General features: G+C 42.9%; 2 protein-coding genes across 2 annotated transcripts; both read left to right on the top strand.

Moving 5' to 3' along the window:
- Positions 1–1312: 1312 nt before the first annotated feature.
- On the top strand, positions 1313–12064 carry LOC104922655 (NACHT, LRR and PYD domains-containing protein 12). The gene is made up of 11 exons (XM_010735539.3): positions 1313–1829; positions 1921–1944; positions 2089–3841; positions 4001–4174; positions 4342–4515; positions 4610–4783; positions 5529–5702; positions 5915–6085; positions 6221–6394; positions 10211–10257; positions 10924–12064. Exons 1-11 carry the CDS (start codon positions 1559–1561, stop codon positions 11511–11513), a joined length of 3726 nt encoding a protein of 1241 aa, XP_010733841.2. The 5' UTR covers positions 1313–1558; the 3' UTR covers positions 11514–12064.
- A 2763-nt stretch (positions 12065–14827) lies between these two features.
- LOC104922654 (angiopoietin-related protein 5) lies at positions 14828–19875 on the top strand. The gene is made up of 7 exons (XM_010735538.3): positions 14828–14996; positions 15255–15329; positions 15477–15504; positions 15617–15708; positions 16199–16316; positions 16942–17127; positions 17764–19875. Exons 2-7 carry the CDS (start codon positions 15261–15263, stop codon positions 18081–18083), a joined length of 813 nt encoding a protein of 270 aa, XP_010733840.1. The 5' UTR covers positions 14828–14996; positions 15255–15260; the 3' UTR covers positions 18084–19875.
- The last annotated feature ends 2988 nt before the right edge of the window (positions 19876–22863 follow it).

The following is a 22863-nucleotide window of genomic DNA, read 5'->3' on the forward strand; positions in this document are numbered from 1 at the left end:
TTTTATTTCATTGTATTGTATTTTTCATTGTATTGTATTTCATTGTATTTTATTTATTTAATTTATTGTATTTTATAATATCATTCATTCACTGTAATATTGTGCATGGCCCACTTAAGGAGGGGATCTGATCTGATCCAATAGTTACTGGTGTTTTTTGGATTAACTGCAAACCTTTAACTGAAGAAGAGATTAATTAATAATTACCACTGTAGCATTGATCTTGTAAAGTTGATAAAACTGTTAATACTGTTGGGTGATGCAACCCTATAATACTTAACCCTATTTGGGCCCATGCTAAATATTAGTTGATAAGGGTTTGTACTGCTATATATCTATATATATAGCCGGGCAAATGCCCGGTATGCCAGATTGCCAGTCCGTCCCTGGCTGCAGGTAAATAAATGTATTGTATTGTACATGTATTGTTGAAGCAACAGTTTTCCCAATCTCCAGCTGTCATTTTCTGGCAGTGTTTATTTCTGTGTATCTTTCTCTGTCAAAGCTGTCAAACAAGACGTGGATTTCTCCCATGCACAATAGGTTTATTATGCTTAGGCAAACAGATGGAGAGGAAAGGACAGCAAAGGTGTAAGGTATGAAAGAGCAGTCACTTGGGGTGCAAGTGCTACCGGTGCCAAAAATACCAGCCAATGCACTTTGGACCAGAATAAAATAGCTCACCAAATACTAGATAAATAGCCATGAAAATTTGTAAAGACATTTAGAGTCCAAGAGGATGAAACCTTGCAAACTTTTAACTTAAGTAGAGATTAATTAATTATTAATTACCACTGTGTAGCATTGATTTTTTTTTTTTTACACACATTTTATTGGCAGCTGTTCTTGTAAAAGTGCTGCTTAGGTGCCTGTCATGTTTTCTCATGACTCTTTTTCTTACAACCACTTCAAAAAGGTTTTAAGGACGCACATGTGCTCATGGCAAGCACTGAGCTGTGCCTATGTATTGGAAAGACTGAAATAGCCTGCTACAGTATATCTATACCAGCCCATTATAAAGGCATGCAAACATTCTTGGAGTGTCATACTTTGGATCTCATTGTGGGATGACATGCACATTTTTTCTATTTTGGTTTACGTGGTTACCAAGACAAGAACTGTGCATATGACACAGAGTGAAACTAATTATTTTACTAATGAACTTTCTCTTTCTCTTCTCTTAACCCCACAGTTATTTTACTTTACTGTCATGCATTTATAAGTGCCCCCATACCTGCCCATTACTTGACTGAACTGGCTCAGCCTGTTTCACTATGTTTGGCATGTAAATAAAAGTATGCATGATAAGAGGGGCAGGAACAATGCATTTCCTGTAACACATGTCTGTTATGTGCAGAGACAGTGCGCTCTAGGCTGATTGCGTGCCTGTAAATCTTCTGTGAGCTCAGCAGGAACTGAGGAAATCGACGGCTGTGGCTAAGTCAGCACACATCAGCTCAAAACTGAAACTGTTGCTTCATTTGAACCTTTCTTCTGCCAGAGGATGGACGCAGAACAACAGGACTGCTTGATCACATGACCAGCTCGGAGAACAGATATGGCCTGTGTCCCAGAGCTGCTCTTGGCCACTTTGGAGGAGCTGGTTGATAAACAGCTGAGGACCTTCCAGTGGTATCTTTACACTAATGATCTGGAAGGATTCACTCATATTCCAAGGTCTCGGGTTGATGGGGTGGACAGGCCGGGCACTGTGGATCTCTTGGTGCAGACATATGGCTACGACAGTGCTGTTGCAGTCACAGTGGATATACTGCTGAGGATGAAACTCAAACTGTGGGCTGAAACACTAAAGAAGAAGTACAATGAAGGTAAAACATATTTCAAAAATACAAAATGTTAATGTTTAGTTTGTAAAACAAAATAACTTTTAACAGCTATCTCTCTTTGTTTCTTTATCAGCTCCAAGCAATCAAGTAGGCAAAGGTAAGAAGATAACATACCCACACACAGAGTCATGTTAGCAAGTTCAAACCCATATAGTATTTCCATGTACAGACACAAGATTAAAGGTTGAACTGTGCAAAACTGAAATGAAATAAAGGTATTTTTTATTTCTTCTTTGAACAGAAATTGACCACCATGCAATCCAAGAAAAACTGAAATCCACCCTGAGGGAAAAGTGTCAAAACATTTATCAAGGGAATGCAGATGAAGGAGATACCATCTACCTGAACAAAATCTACACTGAGCTGCATGTTATTGAAGGAGCCTGGGGAGTCTTCAGCGAGGAGCATGAGGTCAGACAGCAGAGGTTAAACCATGTAATGACAGAAGAAACCTCTATTAAAGCTAGCGACATTTTCAAGCCCAAGCCCGACCAAGAGAAGCGAATCCGAACTGTGCTTACCCAGGGTATACCTGGAGTGGGTAAAACTGTCTGTGCACAGAAGTTTACGCTGAGCTGGGCAGAACGAAAGGAAAATCAGGACATCACCTTCCTTTTTCTGCTTCCATTCCGTGAACTGAATCCCAACATAGGTGAGAAGGACTACAGTCTGATGCAGCTTCTCCATCAGTTCTTCCCTGAGATGAAACCCCTTGAGACATTGGGAATAGGATGCAAAGTCCTCTTCATCTTTGATGGCCTGGACGAGACTCTCCTCCCCTTGAATTTCAAGCAGAACAAGGTCTTGAGAGATGAAACGGAGCCAGCCTCACTTGATGTTCTGATCACAAACCTCATCACGGGAGATTTACTTGGCAATGGTCTCATCTGGATCACGACCAGACCGGCAGCAGCTAGTCTAATCCCTCGAAAGCACGTCCATCAGTGGACAGAGGTGAAAGGTTTCGCTAGTGAACAGAGGGAGGAATACTTTAAGAGGCATTTGCGTGATGATAACCTCGCTATCAGGATCATCAAACATGTGAAGTCGTCAAGAAGTCTCTATATCATGTGTCAGATACCAGTTTTCTGCTGGATCACAGTCACTGTAATGAAGAAAATGTTGTGCAACAATGCGACAGGAGGCATGCCCAACACGCTGACCGAGTTGTATGCATATCTCCTTCTCTGCCAGACAGACCGGATGATAGAAGGGCACTACCCTGTGGAAAGCAACAATGTTGTTTTGAAACTAGCAGAGCTCGCGTTCCGTCAACTGGAGAAAGGAAAACTAATCTTCTACGAGGCTGACTTGAAAGAGTGCGGCATTGATGTCAAAGAGGCAACCATCTATTCAGGAGTTTGCACAGAAGTCTTCATGATGGAGGGCAGGAGGACAAGAGAAGTTTTTAGCTTTGTACATTTAACCATCCAGGAGTTTCTTGCAGCTGTGTATGTACATCACTCCTACATGCAAAGAAAGGAAAATGTTCTTCTGGGATACCTGAAAAGGATGACTACAAGATGGCTCCCCAAGTCTGTGTTCAGTTTTCACAAGATTGCCATAGAAAAAGCCTTGGGCAGTCCAGACGGCCGCTGGGACCTCTTCCTTCGCTTCCTCCTGGGACTGTCACTGAAGTCGAACCAGGAGCTGCTGAGTAGAATACTCCATTTGGAGGCCGAAGGAGAGGAGGATGTGATGCAAACCATCCAGTTTATCAAGGAGAAAATCGAAGAGGAACCAGAAGCGAAACTCAGTCTCTTTCATTGCCTTAGTGAGCTCAAAGAGGAGTCTTTGGTGCAGGAAGTCCAGAGTTTTGTGAGTTCTGGGAGGCTTGCAGCCAAAAACCTGTCTCCAGTTCAGTGGTCCGCTCTCACATTTGAACTCATGACGTCAGAGGCAACAGAGGAGGAGTTTGACTTGAAGAAGTACATACGATCAGAGGAAGGATTAAAGAAGCTGCTGACTGTCATAACTTCCTCCACACGTGCTCTGTGAGTTTAACCACATGATCATTTTTTTCCTGTTCAACATGTTCTAGTTGCTCTCTAAGCTACAAACACATTTAATTTCTGCCTGATACTGCAGCTAGTCCTGGACCTTGGACCTTAACAGAAACGTGTTGTTTTGTTGTATCTTTTAAAAATTTCCAGGCTAAATCGCTGCAACCTCACTCAGAACTGCTGTGAGGTTTTGGCCTCTGCACTGAGCTCAACCTCTTCTCACCTGATAGAGCTGGACCTGAGTGACAACAACCTAAGGGATTCAGGGGTGAAGCTGCTTTCTGCTGGACTCGGGAGTCCACATTGTAAACTTAAGAGTCTAAGGTAACATTATCTATGTAACAGCAGTCTTTTAGAACCCTAACATGCACAATACAACCCTGCCAACCACAATAACCACTTCTTGTGTTTGAAAGACTTGGTTTAGATCTAGTGCTGTTTGCTGGCATTATTGCAAATGAATTACATCCAGTCAACTTGCTTTGTTTTAGATTATGTAGGTGTAAACTTGAAGGAGATTGCTGCGAAGGACTGGCTGTTGCTCTCAGCACAGAGTCTACCCAGCTCAAAGAACTTGACCTGAGCGCTAATAACTTCCAGGAAGCAGGAGTGAAAGCTCTGTGTGTGGGAATGCGCAGCCACAACTGCAAACTACAAACAGTGAGGTTAGACCTTCTTGCTGACTTAAATTACTTGCTCGGGCTTGAATTGCATGTTTGCAATTAAAGATCTGTTGTTTTTGTGAATACTCTTTTACAGGTTGATTCAATGCAAGCTGAAAGAGAATCGCTGTGCAGATTTGGCTACAGTTTTGAGTTCAGGAACATCTCAGCTGAAAATTCTTGACCTGAGCAACAACAGCCTGAAGGATTCCGGTGTAGCCGAACTTAGTGCTGGACTGAGGAGGCCGCACTGTAAACTGGAAAAGCTAGGGTCAGTACAATCCTATGAAAGATGATCCTACTAAGAACATTGTCTTATTCCTTCATGGGCACAATATGTATGATCTCTTGTGCACTAAAGGAACTATGGGTTTAGTTCACAACCTTTTAATTTGATGCTTGATCCCTGATTTTTATCAAATATTCATGTCTAGAGGGCAGAACAAGCCAAATGATACAGAAATACACACATTAATGCTAATTTTCTGTTCTAAATGGCTAACATATACACTTTGATGAACAAAAGATGATATTGTGTAGTGTTGTTTAGAGCTTGTTATCCTCCCCTTCATTCATGTAGATTTAATGGATACATTTTTACCTTATTTTCCTGTGTTCCTGTGCCCAAGTGACTACTGGGGACATTTGATTAGATTGTTCTGAAATTGGTCCAGTGTAGAGCGGCAGCCAGCATCTGCAAAACTGGCTGCAAAATTGGCCATATTATGTTGCAGCCAGTTTGGGTACTGCCAGCTGCAGCACTCTCACTCAATACCGGATGAGTTTTAAAATCATTAGACACAAAAATATTAAAAATTGCATCCAGGTTGAGAAACACCAAGGCACACTTTTTAATGATCGGATGTATCTAAAGTGCAATATTTAACAAAATAATGACAACACCACTAATGTGCAGCCATATGTGGAGTTTTTTAGTGTAAACTGATGTTTTTATCATCTCCATGTCACATGTATTGTGCTGAACCTTCATTTGATTTTTTTTTTCCATCTGTCAGGCTCAGCTGGTGTGGCCTTACACAGAAATGCTGCGATCACATTGGTTCAGCTCTCAGCTCTGACTCTTCCCACCTCCTTGAGTTGGACCTGCGTGGAAACAACCTGCAGGGTCCAGACATGCACCTGCTGTGTGCTGGGCTGAGAAGCCCACATTGTAAACTGAAGACGTTAAGGTCAGGTCACGTGGGTTCAGTGGACACAACAAAAAATGTTGACATATGAATGAATGACACAGTTCTACATGTACTTTTAATTCATTTTCAATTAGCCATGACATCACTAAAATAAACATCAGATCGGTTCCATCCTGCAAGGTTCAGGTCATTTTAAACATTTCCTTTTCATACAGCATAACTGACAAAACAAAACATGTCCTCACCTGCAGGTTAAACGAGTGCAATCTCCAAGAATGCTGTGCTGATGTCGCTTCAGTCCTCAGCAGGGACAAGTCTCACCTCAAGCACCTTGATCTGAGTGGGAACGACCTGCAGGACTCCGAAGTGAAGCTTCTCTCTGCTGGACTGTCAAGTACGGACTGTACACTGGAGACATTAGGGTAAGATGCTTTTACATATAAAGTAACATAGTCTTTACTTGCAATCAAGTAATAATCATATAAAACTAAAAAGATACTCTGCACAATAAAAAGGCTAATATTGTGTTTATGCATGAATACCCTGCATCTACACAGGCTGTCATTCTGCGGCGTCACAGAGGAAGGCTGCACTTATTTGGCCTCAGCACTAAGCTCCAATCCTTCCCACCTGAGGCAGCTGGACCTCAGCTACAACTACCTGCAGGACTCTGGAGTGAAGCTGATCTCTCTTCACTGTAAAGACCCGCTCAGTAAACTGGAAAAATTAAGGTAAAACAGTCTATTACAGCTAATGATCTGAGCTGACCTGACCTGTACCATTTGTTCTCAAGTATCAACAATAACAACTGGCAAGAAAAGAAGTCCTGGAAATAAAGAAAGTGAAAAAAGATACTTAATTATTATATCATACGTTGGTAAGATGTCCTGGAGCTGCCACCTTACCGCGGTGGAGGGGTTTGCGTGTTCCAATGATCCTAGGAGCTATGTTGTCGGGGGCTTTATGCCCCTGGTAGGGTCACCCAAGGCAAACAGGTCCTAGGTGAGGGTCCAGACAAAGCGCAGCTCAACATCTCTCCTGATGAAATGACAACGGATGGAACCAAGTTTCCCTTGCCCGGACGCGGGTCACCGGGGCCTCCCCCTGGAGCCAGGCCTGGGGGTGGGGCTCGTTGGCGAGCGCCTGGTGGTCGGGTCCTTACCCATGGGGCCCGGCCGGGCACAGCCCGAAAAGGCGACATGGGCCCCCCTTCCCATAGGCCCACCACCCATGGGAGGGGTCTCAGGGGGGAGAAGGTGCGAAGAGAGATGGGCGGCAGTCGGAGGCGGGGACCCTGGCGGTCCGACCCCCGGTTGCAGAAGCTGGCTCTGGGGACGTGGAATGTCACCTCTCTGGCGGGGAAGGAGCCTGAGCTGGTGCACGAGGTTGAGAGGTACCGGCTAGATATAGTCGGGCTCGCCTCGACGCACAGCGTGGGTTCCGGAACCAGTTTCCTTGAGAGGGGCTGGACGCTCTACCACTCTGGAGTTGCCCCCGGCGAGAGGCGCAGAGCGGGGGTGGGACTGCTTGTTTCCCCCCGGCTCGGCGCCTGTACGTTGGGGTTCACCCCGGTGGACGAGAGGGTAGCCTCCCTTCGCCTTCGGGTGGGGGGACGGGTCCTGACTGTCGTCTGTGCTTATGCACCGAATGGCAGTTCAGAGTACCCACCCTTTTTGGAGTCTTTGGAGGGGGTGCTGGAGAGCGCTCCCTCTGGGGACTCCCTCGTCCTCCTGGGGGACTTCAATGCTCACGTGGGCGGCGACAGTGAGACCTGGAGGGGCGTGATTGGGAGGAACGGCCCCCCTGATCTGAACCCGAGTGGTGTTCTGTTATTGGACTTCTGTGCACGTCATGGATTGTCCATAACGAACACCATGTTCAAGCATAAGGGTGTCCACATGTGCACTTGGCACCAGGATGCCCTCGGCCGTAGTTCGATGATCGACTTTGTGGTCGTGTCGTCGGACTTGCGGCCACATGTTTTGGACACTCGGGTGAAGAGAGGGGCGGAGCTGTCAACTGATCACCACCTGGTGGTGAGTTGGCTCCGATGGTGGGGGAGGATGGCAGTCAGACCTGGCAGGCCCAAACGTTCTGTGCGGGTTTGTTGGGAACGTCTGGCTGAATCTCCTGTCAGAAAGAGTTTCAACTCCCACCTCCGGGAGAGCTTCGCTCATGTCCCGGGGGAGGCGGGGGACATTGAGTCCGAGTGGACCTTGTTCCGTTCCTCCATTGTCGAGGCGGCCGACCGGAGCTGTGGCCGTAAGGTGGTCGGTGCCTGTCGTGGCGGTGGCCCCCGAACCCGCTGGTGGACACCGGCGGTGAGGGATGCCGTCAAGCTGAAGAAGGAGGCCTACAGAACCTTTTTGGCCTGTGGGAGTCCTGAAGCAGCTGACGGGTATCGACATGCCAAGCGGAATGCGGCCTCGGCGGTTGCGGAGGCAAAAACTCGGGCGTGGGAGGAGTTCGGTGAGGCCATGGAGAGCGACTTTCGAACGGCTTCGAGGAGGTTCTGGACCACCATCCGGCGGCTCAGGCGGGGGAAGCAGTGCACTATCAACACTGTGTTCAGTGGGGACGGTGTGCTGCTGACCTCGACTGGGGACGTCTTGGGTCGGTGGAGGGAATACTTCGAAGACCTCCTCAATCCCACCAGCACGTCTTCCGTTGAGGAGGCAGAGTCTGGGGACCCCGTGGTGGTCTCGCCCATCTCTGGGGCTGAGGTCGCTGAGGTAGTCAAAAAACTCCTCGGTGGCAAGGCCCCGGGGGTGGATGAGGTCCGCCCGGAGTTCCTCAAGGCTCTGGATGTTGTGGGGCTGTCTTGGTTGACACGTCTCTGCAACATCGCGTGGACATCGGGGGCAGTGCCTCTGGACTGGCAGACCGGGGTGGTGGTTCCCCTCTTCAAAAAGGGGGACCGGAGGATGTGCTCCAACTATAGGGGGATCACACTCCTCAGCCTCCCCGGGAAGGTCTTTTCGGGGGTCCTGGAGAGGAGGGTCCGCAAGATTGTCGAACCTCGGATCCAGGAGGAGCAGTGTGGTTTTCGTCCTGGCCGTGGAACTGTGGACCAGCTCTATACCCTTAGCGCGGCCCTGGAGGGTGCATGGGAGTTCGCCCAACCAGTCTACATGTGTTTTGTGGACCTGGAGAAGGCGTTCGACCGTGTCCCTCGGGAGGTCCTGTGGGGGGTGCTCCGGGAGTATGGGGTTCCGGACCCATTGATACGGGCTATCCGGTCCCTTTACTCTCGGTGCCAGAGCTTGGTCCGCATTGCCGGCAGTAAGTCGGACCTGTTTCCCGTGGGAGTTGGACTCCGCCAGGGCTGCCCTTTGTCACCGGTTCTGTTCATAACTTTTATGGACAGGATTTCTAGGCGCAGCCAGGGCGTCGAGGGGCTGCGATTCGGTGGCCTTAGGATTGGGTCGCTGCTTTTTGCGGACGATCTAGTCTTGTTGGCTTCATCGGATCGTGACCTTCAGCTCTCTCTGGAGCGGTTTGCAGCCGAGTGTGAAGCGGCTGGGATGAGAATCAGCACCTCCAAATCCGAGGCCATGGTTCTCAGCCGGAAAAGGGTGGAGTGCAGTCTCCAGGTCGGGGATGAGATCCTGCCTCAAGTGGAGGAGTTCAAGTATCTCGGGGTCTTGTTCACGAGTGAGGGAAGGATGGAACGGGAGATCGACCGGCGGATCGGTGCGGCTTCTGCAGTGATGCGGACTCTGCACCGGTCCGTCGTGGTGAAGAAGGAGCTGAGCCGAAAGGCGAAGCTCTCGATTTACCAGTCGATCTACGTTCCTACCCTCACCTATGGTCACGAGCTTTGGGTAGTGACCGAAAGAATAAGATCGCGAATACAAGCGGCCGAAATGAGCTTCCTTCGCAGGGTGGCTGGGGTCTCCCTTAGAGATAGGGTGAGAAGCTCGGCCATCCGCGAGGAGCTCAGAGTAGAACCGCTGCTCCTCCGCATCGAGAGGAACCAGTTGAGGTGGCTCGGGCATCTCGTGAGGATGCCTCCTGGACGTCTCCCTGGTGAGATGTTCCGGGCACGTCCCTCCGGGAGGCGGCCCCGGGGAAGACCCAGGACACGCTGGAGGGACTACGTCTCTCGGCTGGCCTGGGAACGCCTTGGGGTCCCCCTGGGAGAGTTGGCAGAAGTGGCTGGGGAGAGGGAAGTCTGGGTCTCCCTGCTGAAGCTGCTGCCCCCGCGACCCGAACATGGATAAGCGGAAGAAAACGAACGAACGAACGAACGAACGAACGAACGTTGGTAAGATGGGTATTTCCTAACACGCAAAATGTCTTGTGGTTTAAAGTTTCATTTGATGATCAAGTTCCTTTTATAGTGGTGATTATTGCAGCACAGTTAGAAGCGAAAGTTTTTTTCAGACCCGAAGCACATGTGCTACACACATGATAAGGTCACAAGGACATGTTCACATGTCGAATATATATTACATGAATGTGTTTACAAAAAAGATAAAGTATTATAATAGATCATAATGTGTCAACTAACGATTTACATTGTATATGCACTCTCCTGTTTACAGTGTGGACCATAATGCAGAGTGCTATTTGAAATCAACACTGAAAAACTGTAAGTGCCTGTTATTAAGTGCCTTGAATTTAACCAAACAGCAACAACCTGTAATGTGGCAATACACAAGAGGGTTGAATTAACTAAGACAAGCTCTTTGCTTGAAGAGTTTACGCTTGGTTTTGAATTATTTCTGCCATGTGTCACATGAGTTTAGTTTTAGTTTTGAGTGTGTGTGTCATATCACATGCATGGTGACATCTTGCGGCCTTTTCACTTGTTTTTGTCTTGACATGTTGTAGCATCATTTGTCCAACAGATGGCAGGATAGAGATCTAGATCTGGTGTGTTTCTTTCTGTCTGTGTTTATATAGACTCAAGTCAGTCTTTTACCTCATCAAGGCTGGATTACAAACTGGGCAAAGCACATTAATGCCAAAATGATCAAGATTTTAATTATGTGTTTTAATGTTAAGGGCCTGCTCGTAGAGGGGTCCTGCCCTAAACATAGTTTTATAGTTCATAATGTGCTACATGGTGGATTTCACTTAAGAGACAAGCGCTTATTACACACACAGTGCACACAAAGGTGTCACCAGGGGCACGCAGTATATTTTTGTTCTGGGGCTTCATATTGGGTTAATATGACCTTGGACTCCCTCATTGTTATGAAATATGAATGATTAAAAAAGAACACTGAAAAAACCCAATCTGTGTTTTGTACAGATGCATGTGCACTGACGCTGGACACAAACACAGCCGCCAAGTCCCTCTTTCTGTACGACAGTGGGAAGCAGGTGACATGGGTCAGGGAGAGACAGCAGTACCCAGATCACCCTGACAGGTTCGAGAGCGTCTCACAGGTGCTGTGTCACCAAGGCCTCACCCACCGGCACTACTGGGAGGTGGAGTGGCGAGGACGTTGGGTGGATGTAGCCGTGGCTGTGAGGGGGATCCGTCGGAGGGCGAGCTCTCACCTCTGCGGGTTTGGCTACACAGAGCATTCCTGGAGTCTGTTCTGCTCCGAGGATCACTACAGTGCTCAGCATGACCATGAGAAAGTGGAAATACCAGCACCTCCGTCCTGCTCCCACAAGGTCGGAGTGTACCTGGACTGGCCAGGTGGCACCCTGTCCTTCTACAGCGTCTACTCTGGGAACCTCAGCCACCTTTACACGTTCTACAGTACCTTCACTGAGCCCCTCTACCCTGGATTTGGAATGGAGGAGGATGACTGCTCTGTAATTATTTGCACAGAGGATGTGCAAGAACTCATTTCTCGTTCAGCTAGTATAGAAAGACTTGCGAGATTTTGAGTGTGGGTCAAGGGTGGCAGCAATGATTGAAGGCTGTCTAATTTAAAATCAAACCTGGAAGAGACAAGAAATATATGAAAACATGAACCATGTAAAAAAAAAAAAGAAGAAGATGCGAGCTGTAACCTGTCATTTAAAATATTAAAATGCTGCCAATGAACAATGGCAAACATCTACAGCCATGCTAGCAGCTCTGTTAGAGGTATAATATTTCCAGGTGCACTGTCTTAGTTTAGCATGTCAGCATGTTGAAATTTGCTGGTAGCTACTTTATGTAAATGTACACATTTTGTAGCTGAGAAGCTGCAATATAGTGACTGAAGGCTGGTGGATCTGTTACACTCGCCACTGTGTGTCGGTCAGAACACAATTGAACAATCCAGGATCTGATATACTTATTTTACTGTTGGCTTGTGATGTAGTTCTAGTGATGAGGACAGATGTGGATGACCATTCTATTGATTGTGGTTCTACAGAAACAAAGAGATAACAAGTACAGTGCTATCAGACAAACCGTGTAACTATAAAATATACACCCTTTCACACCTAAATTACCACAATCATCCTGTAAGGCTTAACAGGACCAGAAACTACTTATATTAACTCAAATGTCAATAATAACCTGCAGCCAGCGATGCAGCCCTTAATCGGACAATTAACAGTGAATACCACAAACACAGAGTTAACGCCATAATTTCACACTTATAATCTTGAATGATATACAACTGCATAACCCCATATTACCATGGAATATATGATGTAATAATAACACAGATAATGACCAAACTAAAACTAACATCAATTACTGTAAATAGGATAGTAGCTGGCATACAGACAGAATGGTAATCTAAGAACATGAATTAGGGAGAAAATAGCTGCCTCCACACAAAACCCGAAGAACAACAAAAGAGGAAAGTACTTACAAGTATTCAAGAACGCACAACATTAACTGGGACAACCCCGCAGCTCTGTCAGCTGTGCAATACCATGCACATACACAGGCAACTGTACTCTTCACTGTCTAACTAACTGGGAAGCATTAGTACAGCCAGCCAGTAGGTGGCGCCTAATCCCTGAACTAAACACACAGTTCTACAGTTATTCTGCAGTAGAAGTCCAGCTTTTCTAACACATGTTTAACAAAAGCTCTCACATTCAGACCTGTAATGTTTTTTTTTTAAACATTTTTTTATTAAAAAGGTTCCAACTGTAATCTTTCATGTTATATGTTCACAAGCTTAGTTTAGTGTCATTAGAATGCTAACACGATAATTAGGACTAAGGCTGATGTGGAATCTGGATCACATCACAGAGCAATCCATCCAATAATTCATCTGTCAGTCATGAAGTTTGTGAACTGACTATGTGAACATTTAGGGGATCATGACAACCACCAAGTACTGTGGCAATCCATCCGTTTTTGCAAAAACAACCACCCAATGACCTAAGAGTGAGAGTCAGCAGAGTCAGGATGAGTCATGCTTTGGAAATTATGGTCTGTACAAACACTAGAGCTGATAGTTATATTAGTATGGTTTCAAACTATTGTTGCACAAGAATTTGACTTCAAGATAGGAACTGGCACTGCATCAGGCCTCAGCAACACAGCAAATACTTCCTGTTTGAGCCAGCCTTGGAATGTTTTCTTTGGGAAAGGTGCACCGATGGAAAATATCTGCTAGAAACGAACACTGTTTCAGCAGAGCAGTTAGAATGTGGGAGAGTCAGATAAGCAGGTCTCTGACTAGTAGTGACGGTAAATTTACTGTGAGCATTTACTGTCAGCAGTTTCTGACCTCAGTGAAGTTAGTTTTAAGTTGGATATTCGACAGACATTCAACATTTCCAGTGCTCCCGTATTGCGGACTTTACAGTAAACACACGGAGATAGAAGACAGCTACAGTGTGTACCGACTTCCTGTTGTCTAATGTGGGATATTTAAAGCAGAGATATTGTGTTTAAAGCTATTGAGAAGCTATTTTTCTAAAATGCTAATATTTACATATAAAAATTAATAAAAAATAATGAACAGATTCCAAATGTAAAAACAAGAGGTGTATCTCATGCAGCTAGAGTAGTAACATGATCTAACACTGATTTTGAGTCAATTGATCATATGACCTGGAAGCTGTAGAGCTAAAATTCTAATAATCATATATAAAAATGAATACAAACTCCAGGCCAGGACCAGTAAGGATTTCTTATATATGAATATTCTCAGAGAGATGCCAAAATAAATTGTGAAACTCTTAAGATAAGTTCACATTCAACACAATAAAGAATAAAGTCTTTTTAATAAAGAATGTTTGAAATAATCCATTATATTCATATAGTAAATTAAAGACAAGCAGTTTCCTATTTGTCGCGACCATTTCTTTATGACAATTGATCACATGACCTGGAAGCTATTGAGCTAAAATGCTAATATTCACATATAAAAATTAATTAAAAAAAATATTTAGAGATTTCAGTTTTTTCACTTCCTCCCCAGCAGACTGCAGCATAAAATAAAACACTTGCCACCGCAGACTGATAAAACATCATACTACAGATGTTTAGAGATCTGAGCTACTTCAAGAACAAGTGGCAGCTCTGCCACTTTTTGTAGAGTGCCTCTGTGCCTCTGCAGGTTTGCTTTTAACTCACTAAAACTTCCGTCATAGTGAAGGGAGGCAGGGGAAATTAAGTAAGGGACCAGTCCAACTTGTTATCCAGGACACGCATTTATTAAACTACTCAGAAATACTCTTAAGAATGCTGTTGAGAATTGACTTAAGAGACTGACATGAGTCAGTTAACCACGCACCAGTTGTCATAAAGAAATGGTCGCAACAAATAGGAAACTGCTTGTCTTACTATATGAATATAATGGATTATTTCAAACATTCTTCATTAAAAAGACTTTATTCTTTATTGTGTTGAATGTGAACTTATCTTAAGAGTTTCACAATTTATTTGGACATCTCTCTGAGAATATTCATAGATAAGAAATCCTTTTCCATTACTGGTCCTTGCCTGGAGTTTGTATTCATTTTTATATGTAAATATTAGAATTTTAGCTCTACAGCTTTCAGGTCATGTGATCAAATTGACTCAAAATCAGTGTTGGATCATGTTACTCCACTGGCTGCATGAGAGACACCTCTTGTTTTTACATTTGTTCATAATGTTTTATTAATTTTCAATAGCTTCTCAACAGCTTTAAACACAGTATCTCTGCTTTAAATATCCCACACTTTTATTTAGAAAACAGGAAGTCAGTACACGCTATAGCGTCTTCTATCTCCGTGTGTTTACTGTAAAGTCTGCAATACGGGTGCACTTGAAATGTTGGAGTGGCTCGCTCGGAGTCGCACTGTATCCGGAGCGAAGTAGAGGTTTACCCGAAGCGAATGTCGAATATCCAACTTAAAACTAACTTCACTGCGGTCGTTTCCTGCTGTGATATTTGAACAAGCATACAAGGTTCAGCCAACACGCAGGTGAGTGTTTGGAGACAGAAGTCATTGCCTATTAATAGTTATATTGAACCCTTTAGTGTTGTGAACAAATGAAGTCTTAAATGTGGTTTCTCTTATGTGTGAGCCCTGTAAGAGTAGAGTTGTAAACTGCAGTTTTCTTTTAACAATACTGCCTGTTTAGTGTAGGTTAAAATATTACATTTCTTTGGACAATGTTTTCAAATATATATTCATATTATCTATTGAAGCTAACATGTCACTTTCAAACTCTGACATCAGGTCAAAATGAAGAGTCTGGTTGGGTATTGTTTGTTCACCTTGGCATTTCTTTTGAGCTTCACAGAACAGGCTAAGGTAAAAATAAAAACTATATAAATTCTCTCTTCAGTGTCTTCCCCCTATCTTTTCTTCAGTATAAGTACAAAATATAATATCTGTATTTTTGAGCTTGTTTACAGTAGATCATGTCTCACTTTAAAACTCTTCTCTTCTCACTGCTAGAAACCACAGGCAGCCGTTACTTCTCAAGGTACGGTGCATGTTATTATTGCTTACGGTATTCTTAAAAATTCATGTAATGTACGAATCATGAACAGTACAATCAATAATCTTGTTTTTCATCTTATCATTGCTGCCCTCAGGAACAGACTGCACACAGATTAAGGCTCTTTCACCACAAGCATCCAGTGGGGTTTATGTAATCCAGCCTCCTGGAGTCAAGACCCCATTTAAGGTATTATAAAACAAACATTTATCTTAGCTCAGTGTGAAATGGTCACCTCAGAATATGGTGCAACGCCTTGTCACATGAAGTGGAAATACGTGCCAGTGGATGTCAGTTTGTTAGTGTCATTCAGTTACGTAATGCCCCTGGCCTTAGAGTGGTTTACTGGTTTACTATTGGAAGTATTAAGTGTGCTAGTTAAGTGGACAAATACACTATGACAAAATCCAGGAATTAGTTTAATTATACTTGAGCAGTATACTTGAGCAATGGAATGTAAAATATAAGTCAATGTAAATTGTACTAAATAAAAAGATGTTAGTACAATACTTTGTACTATAGTTGTGTTATGTTCATTGTTTTATTTCAGCATATGAATGACTGAAATCAATGAAGTCAAAGAGTGCTATAACGATAAGATTTTGGAAGGAAAAGCCAAGCAGCTGGTTTTCTATATTTGTATCTTACATTTCATATATTTACTGAACTTCCTGCTCAGGTGTACTGTGAGATGCGATCAGATGGAGGCTGGACGGTGATGCAGAGACGCAGTGGCGGAGCGGTTTCCTTCGACAAGAAGTGGGCAGCATATAAAAATGGTTTTGGACACATGACACGTAAGTTGCTCAACTCATTAACCGCTCATGTCATGACTTGTTATTGCAATTGTATTGTGACAGTTATAAAAGAGGTTATGTTTGTTGAGTGGCAGCTAAGTCATGACTGACGTGCCCTAAGCATACAGTGAATATAAAGAGATCTTTGTATAACATATGGACGTACTAGATTAAGCATTCATTTTACTGCTTAGGTATAACGTTGCGATCATTTTTCCATCTTGAGATTGTCACATGCTCTCCTCCAGTGTGTTGGAGTAAAAAGTCAAAGGCAGACACATTCCAAAACTAATGTAACTAAAACTATTTGCTTTCCCTCACAGTATTGTGAGGGAAAGCACTGTGAATAAACATCCATTCCAGAAATTGTAAGCTTGAACTTTCATTTCCCTGAATTCTTGCCTGACTTACCTGCAGGTGACCTAAAAACCTTGCATCCTGCCGCAACTGTTATCATAAAGGTCTGAACACTTAGTCTCGGAACCATGGAAAGCTAACTTGTTTTTCGTGGCTTTGAAAAGTGCATCCTCCAAGTAGTTACATATACTGAAAAAGGAATTTGTTTAACACTGTAACCTGGTCAGAAAAAGTAATTCCTGTCCTTGTCCTTTGCTGATTCCATCAGAGGACCACTGGCTCGGTCTGAAGAATGTTTTCTGTCTGACCAAGAACAAGACAAAGAAGTGGACCCTGAGGGTTGACCTGTGGGACCATGAAGGTGGCACTGCTCACGCCCTGTATAGAAACTTTAGATTGTCCAGTGAGAAAAAAGCTTTCAGACTGCATGTTGGAAAATACACTGGAAATGCAGGTAATAACTGCTCTTCATCTTTTCTCCATTGTTCATGTTTTCCAGTTTGCTTTTCACACAAATGTTAACCCATATTGCTTTCATGCTGGTTAGAAAAGTATTTTTTACTGCATTACCTGTGTGCTGTTATTTGTACTTTTCTTATTTAGCTTTTAAACTATTTAGTGTCAAATTTGTTAATATAATTATAAAATTAATTGTGAAATATACACAAAAGAATTAAGGTTTCATGATTTATCACTTGGAAACTGTCCCACTAAAAGTGGCTTGTTAATTTTTATCAGACTCAGTAATATTGTTAGTGCTCATGGTTCTCAAAAACAGAGACATTTCATTTGCTCCTTCAGCTTTAGTAAGATTGTGTAACTTTTGAAAGAGGAACCAATAGTTCCGTTCAATTTATTGCTCTCAGGACTTTTTACTGCTAAAGCCATACTTGATTGATATGACCAGTAGGTTATGGTGGCTAATGTGCTTAATGTTCGGCAGTCATTACTAAGCTCACTGGCGGTATTTGTGCTACACTTACACTATGTTTTAGCATGTAAATTAAATTCTGCAAGCATTATATTTTAAACAAACCCTCTTAATTCTAAACTCCAGGCTTCTTTAAATGTTTTCCAACTTTGTCCAAAGGTGATGCCATCCGTGGTGCCTATCCAGGCATTAACCAGAATGGCTTTGGCTTCAGCACCATTGATCGTGACAATGACGGCTGCTCCCCATGCATCTTTGGTGACATTGCTCAAATGGACTGTAGCTCTTCAGAAGGTGGTGGTTGGTGGTTCAGCCGCTGTGGCTCTGCCAGTCTGAACGGCGACTGGCATCCTACTGGTAACCACATCGGTTGGGCGTCAGGCCTCCATTGGGGAACCTGGAAAACTCCCATGCCTTACTCCATGAAGGCCACCAGAATGATGATCCAGTCTGTGTGTGAGGACCCAACCTACATTTAACCCAAGACAGGCTGGCTTCTCTTGTATTTTTAAATGCAAAAATGTTTAGGTTTTTTTTTTTAACACTGGCCATATGCTTCATTGTTTCTTTGTTTCCAGTCTCAGAAGTCGATTCTGAAGTGACAAGATGAGTCAGTGAGTTATCCGATCCAAAAATCTACATTACAATCAAGAGAAAAATATATTTGTACCTAGAAAGAGGTAAATGATGCATGTCCCCAATGATTCATTCAAGTTGAACAGTTAACAGTTTTTTGAATGATGTAAAATTACAGAAGGTGCATTAATCAGGTTAAAAGTCTGAAGAAACAAGACGAGTCAGTGAGTTATTAGATCCGAAGAGAGAAATTTACATTACCATGAAGATAAAAGAATATTTGTACCCTGAATTATTATCTATAAACCACAACAACAATTGCACTTAAGAAAACTAGGTTAAATAACCATGATCACATTGTACCTTAGAGTCAAACCAGCAGAGAGGGTATCTCTTAAACAGCTGCTAGATGTACATGTTGAAATTCCAGCTAATTGTAATTGGAACCCTATTGTAAATTCGGGCTCATTGCTTCTGTATGGAAATTTTATGGCAACATTAATGTCATCTGCTTACCCAACCTCAACCTGGCATGTAGCTGCTTTCCATTCTATTATGTTTCTGTTTCTTTTTTGTGCTCAGTCAACTTTCCCATAGTTAGAAATAGATTAGAAAAAGTTAGCCTAGTGTGAAAAATGCAGCAGTTGTTAGAGGCGGCATGTAAACTTGCATTGTGTGCTTGAATCCACACTCTTGTCCCCCAACAAACACATTTATAGCCACTCTTTTAGGGACATATGTATGACAACAGAACATTGATCATATTCTTAATGATGGGAGGTTCTGGATGAAGGTTGTACAGCAGGTGGTGGGCCAGGGTCATCTTCCAGATGGACATTCACTCCTTTGAACACAGTTATGAGCACCTTATCATGCTGCAGTTAGTACCAGTCACTCTTAGTTAGATTAGTGCGTCATCAATTGTCAAAGCTTTGAGGTTTGCGGTTCAGATGACAGTTGCCACCGCATATAGACCTCAATTGGAAAAGAGCTAAAGTGAGCCCAGATGGCAATAACTACGATTGTGTTGGTGCCTCCAAATAAGCCATCTAGTTCATTGGCAATGTAACACACCTCACTTGTTGGGACAGCTACGTGGTAGTGCTACTTTGAGGTGTTCAAACCACTGCCTCATGGTGGAGTCACTGACTGATAGCAGAAAAGGTGGTGAATTGTTGAACTGCAGTGCCATCTAGTGCTCGCCACACACCCTGGTAGTAATAGCCAGAGAGTCCAGACTTCACAGTCCAGACTTCGTACATGAGACCCCTGGTCTTCATCTTTGGCTGACCTGAGAGGGTGGAGTTATTTTACATTTTGCTTATTGTCAATAAATCGCATGCAAACACCAAACCTTGATCACTCCCTTGCCTGGCCTCAAGTCAGATTGTTTCTAGTGAAGGCATAATATCTTTTATGAATGTTTCACAAGTACAAAGTCAATTTATGCACTCTGATGTTTATCAAAATGCAGAAATAAACAAGTTTGCTGAAATTGTCTGAAAATGCATTCTGAGGATAAAACTCAGTATTTATAGACTTAAATTGTGTAGAAATGTTGTATGATCAAAACTGTATAGGATTTTACATATCCAGACCTCATCTATGTCACCAAATGTATGAATATAGAAGACTGTTGAGATGAAGATGTTCCTGCAAGCTCTTAAATACTTAAATAAAACGCAAGCAAAGTGACAATTGTTTGGTTGTTGTGTATTATAGTGGTACACTGATACATGCAAATAGTAAATGTTCCCTCCACACAGTTCTGAGAAACAAAGTGCTTATTTTGGTGGATAACAGCTGGTATAAAGTGATTTTATGGACTACTTATGGAAGACTAGATACACTGCTAGCAGCTGGTGCCACCACCATGAACTTCTGGCCTAGTGAGCCGTACTCCCAGCGCTCTTCTCAAATTGCCCTGAATACATCTCACAGCAGGCGAACACATTAAGTTTTGAATTATTATACACAGTGGTAACAGTAGTAAAAATTGTACTTTACCTTCCTTTTCTGGCAACACGGTTACACTGGCAGGTCCTGAAGTCTGAATGGAGACTTTCATGTTGACACCACTGAAGAAAAGAACACTAAAATGTGAACCAACCACTTTAAAGTTCATTTAACATTACGCTAACCTATAAACATTTAATTTAGCAAGTTAAAGGTCGACTTTGTCAGATTAAGGGGGCCCAATTTACACACACACACACACACACACATAAATGGCAGACATGTGATACAATATGCAGAATTGTGCTGTCACTGTATAATCACCTGAAACAAAGAATCATGTTTTTGTCTGCCACGTTGAACAATTTCTGGGGAGCGTGAGGCGAGGCAGCTACAATCTTAAAATATTATTTTATTAGACGCCACAAAAAAAGAACTTTAAAGCTGTACTAGTATTTTAATCTTTTTTCGTCGTCTTATCACTGTGCAAGGTGTCATTTGTAGTGTGTGTGCATTCTTTTTATGTTTATGAACGCTCAAAGTGAAATGTAGAAATTTAAAGTAAAACAAATCACAGCAAATAATGTTCAGTTTCCATAATGATAATTTTGAAATTTCCTATCAAGGAGATGTGGATTTGGTCACAGAAATTTTGTCATATCAGTGAGACAAATAATGTCCATAAAGGTCCAGTGTGTAACATTAAGGAGGATTTATCAGCAGAATTTGAATATAATTTTTATGTTTTCATTTGTATAGAATCACTTGATAATAGGAATGGTTGTGTTTTCATCACAGAGTTCGCCATATTGCATTACAATGTTTCTACATTAGCCCAAAATGGACAAACCAAACAATGGGTCTAGATACTTTGCATTTTTGTAGAAAAAATGCAAACAAGTACTTTTTAACATCACCTTGACTTGAGCTTTTCCTTCCCAGAGTGAAGAGAATAGAGCAGAATAACTGCCATTAAGATTATCCACAATTTGACCAGCCACACCTGCGTCAATCAAAATTGGATTTTCAGGCCAAGCAATGGAGTCTAGTAGAAGGGTTTCCTCCAGAGCATCCTCTGGGGAACGTGGCTTGAAGGTGCAAAAGCTGGAATGCATGTCAGTGGCAGTGGAAACTCGTGGGATAAGAACTATTGATCTGTTAGCTGCAGAAATTTCTGTCTTTTCCGTTTCCGTTATTAAGATTGTGCAAGGCAAGAAATTGAAATTTTCAGGTAGCTTGTATGAGCAACCAGGCCATCATTTAGCCCGCCTCAGCACCACCTGCCCTTCGTGTCTTTGCCCATTTTGAGATTAGCCGGAAGGCAGCCACCACACTCTGAGCTTCACTGCGGCTCTTCAGAAACCTATGCAGATTAGGGTTAGGTTACCAATACGTCCATGTTTTATATGATCTATAGTGTGAGCTAGACGATAACTACCTGGGGTATCAGTTGGCTTTTTAAAAAAACTGTGCAATAATAATAATGGTGCCAGACTTATCCTGCTGCTGTCAACTGAAATTGCATTAATTTGTGACAGTTATACTGAGCCACCTTTCATTTGAAAACAATATCCTGAAATCAGACTAATATTAAACATTTCAAACAGGAATCACCCTCAAAGAGCTCCCACTAAAACCATTTTCTCACCTTCAGGACGTCCATGTTACGTAGCACAAAGATTAAGACTAACACAGCCAGAAAGAGGAAGATGACGCCATTCTTTGGACAGCAAATGCTGACCTCCCATCTTAAACAAGCTCTGACCTTCATGATCAGTGATCAGTCTTCATCTCTGTCAGCTGTGTAGCACTATGACCAGTTCATCTGGTGCCTAACTTAAAATCGTCATGTATGAGTTTAGTTCAGTCCTTGACTGTCAGGAAAACAAGGCCACAATCTAAAGCAGCAGTGCTTCTTCCCTTGTCATCTGACATGATGATTCATTCTCAGGTGACCCTATCGTGTACCCAGTGCAACATAATCTAAATGTTTTTATACATAGACACTGCAGTTTTGCCCAATATGACACCACACTCAACAAGTTGCACAAATATCTATTTTGACTCTCATTACACAGATCACAGACACCTGTGTCTTTCTGCTAATTGCAGTTTTCAATATTTTTCATGTATTTCTGCCAAGATGTTTTTCTGCAGACCAGTGATGTATGAACAGATTTCTGGTTCTGCTCACACAATTCTCTGTACTTCTTTAGCCACACTAGCAGCGTACATCCACTTTAGTCCAAACTGGACTTTAGTCCAAACTGGAATGTCTCAACAACTATTAGAAAAATTGCCATGAAAAATTGCCATGAAATATGTTATGACTCTTGTGAGTACCATCACTTTTCTGTAGTGATACTAGTGAAATATCTCAACATCTGGTGAATGGTCTGGCGCACATTTTTGTACAAATATTTATGGCCTTTGGACAATGGCTCCCTGATTTTTTTTTCTATCATTAAGGGTTGTTTATCTGAGAGTATACAGTCGTAATATAAGAGAAAAGATCAGACAATATGATCAAATGCACTCAAGGATAAAGTTCATTTTAGGACAGAAGTTACATTTTCTGCAAATCCTGGTTATTTGGTGCCACTGGTTTTCTATTAGTGGCCCATATGCATATGAAACTCATTCACATACTATACTAAAAACCACACACACAAAAGTTGTTACTATGGGTAATGTGAGGATTTCAGTGGAACAGGAAGGTGAGTATGC

This window comes from Larimichthys crocea, unplaced genomic scaffold (genome assembly GCF_000972845.2).
Source record: "Larimichthys crocea isolate SSNF unplaced genomic scaffold, L_crocea_2.0 scaffold268, whole genome shotgun sequence".
Lineage (NCBI taxonomy): Eukaryota > Metazoa > Chordata > Actinopteri > Sciaenidae > Larimichthys > Larimichthys crocea.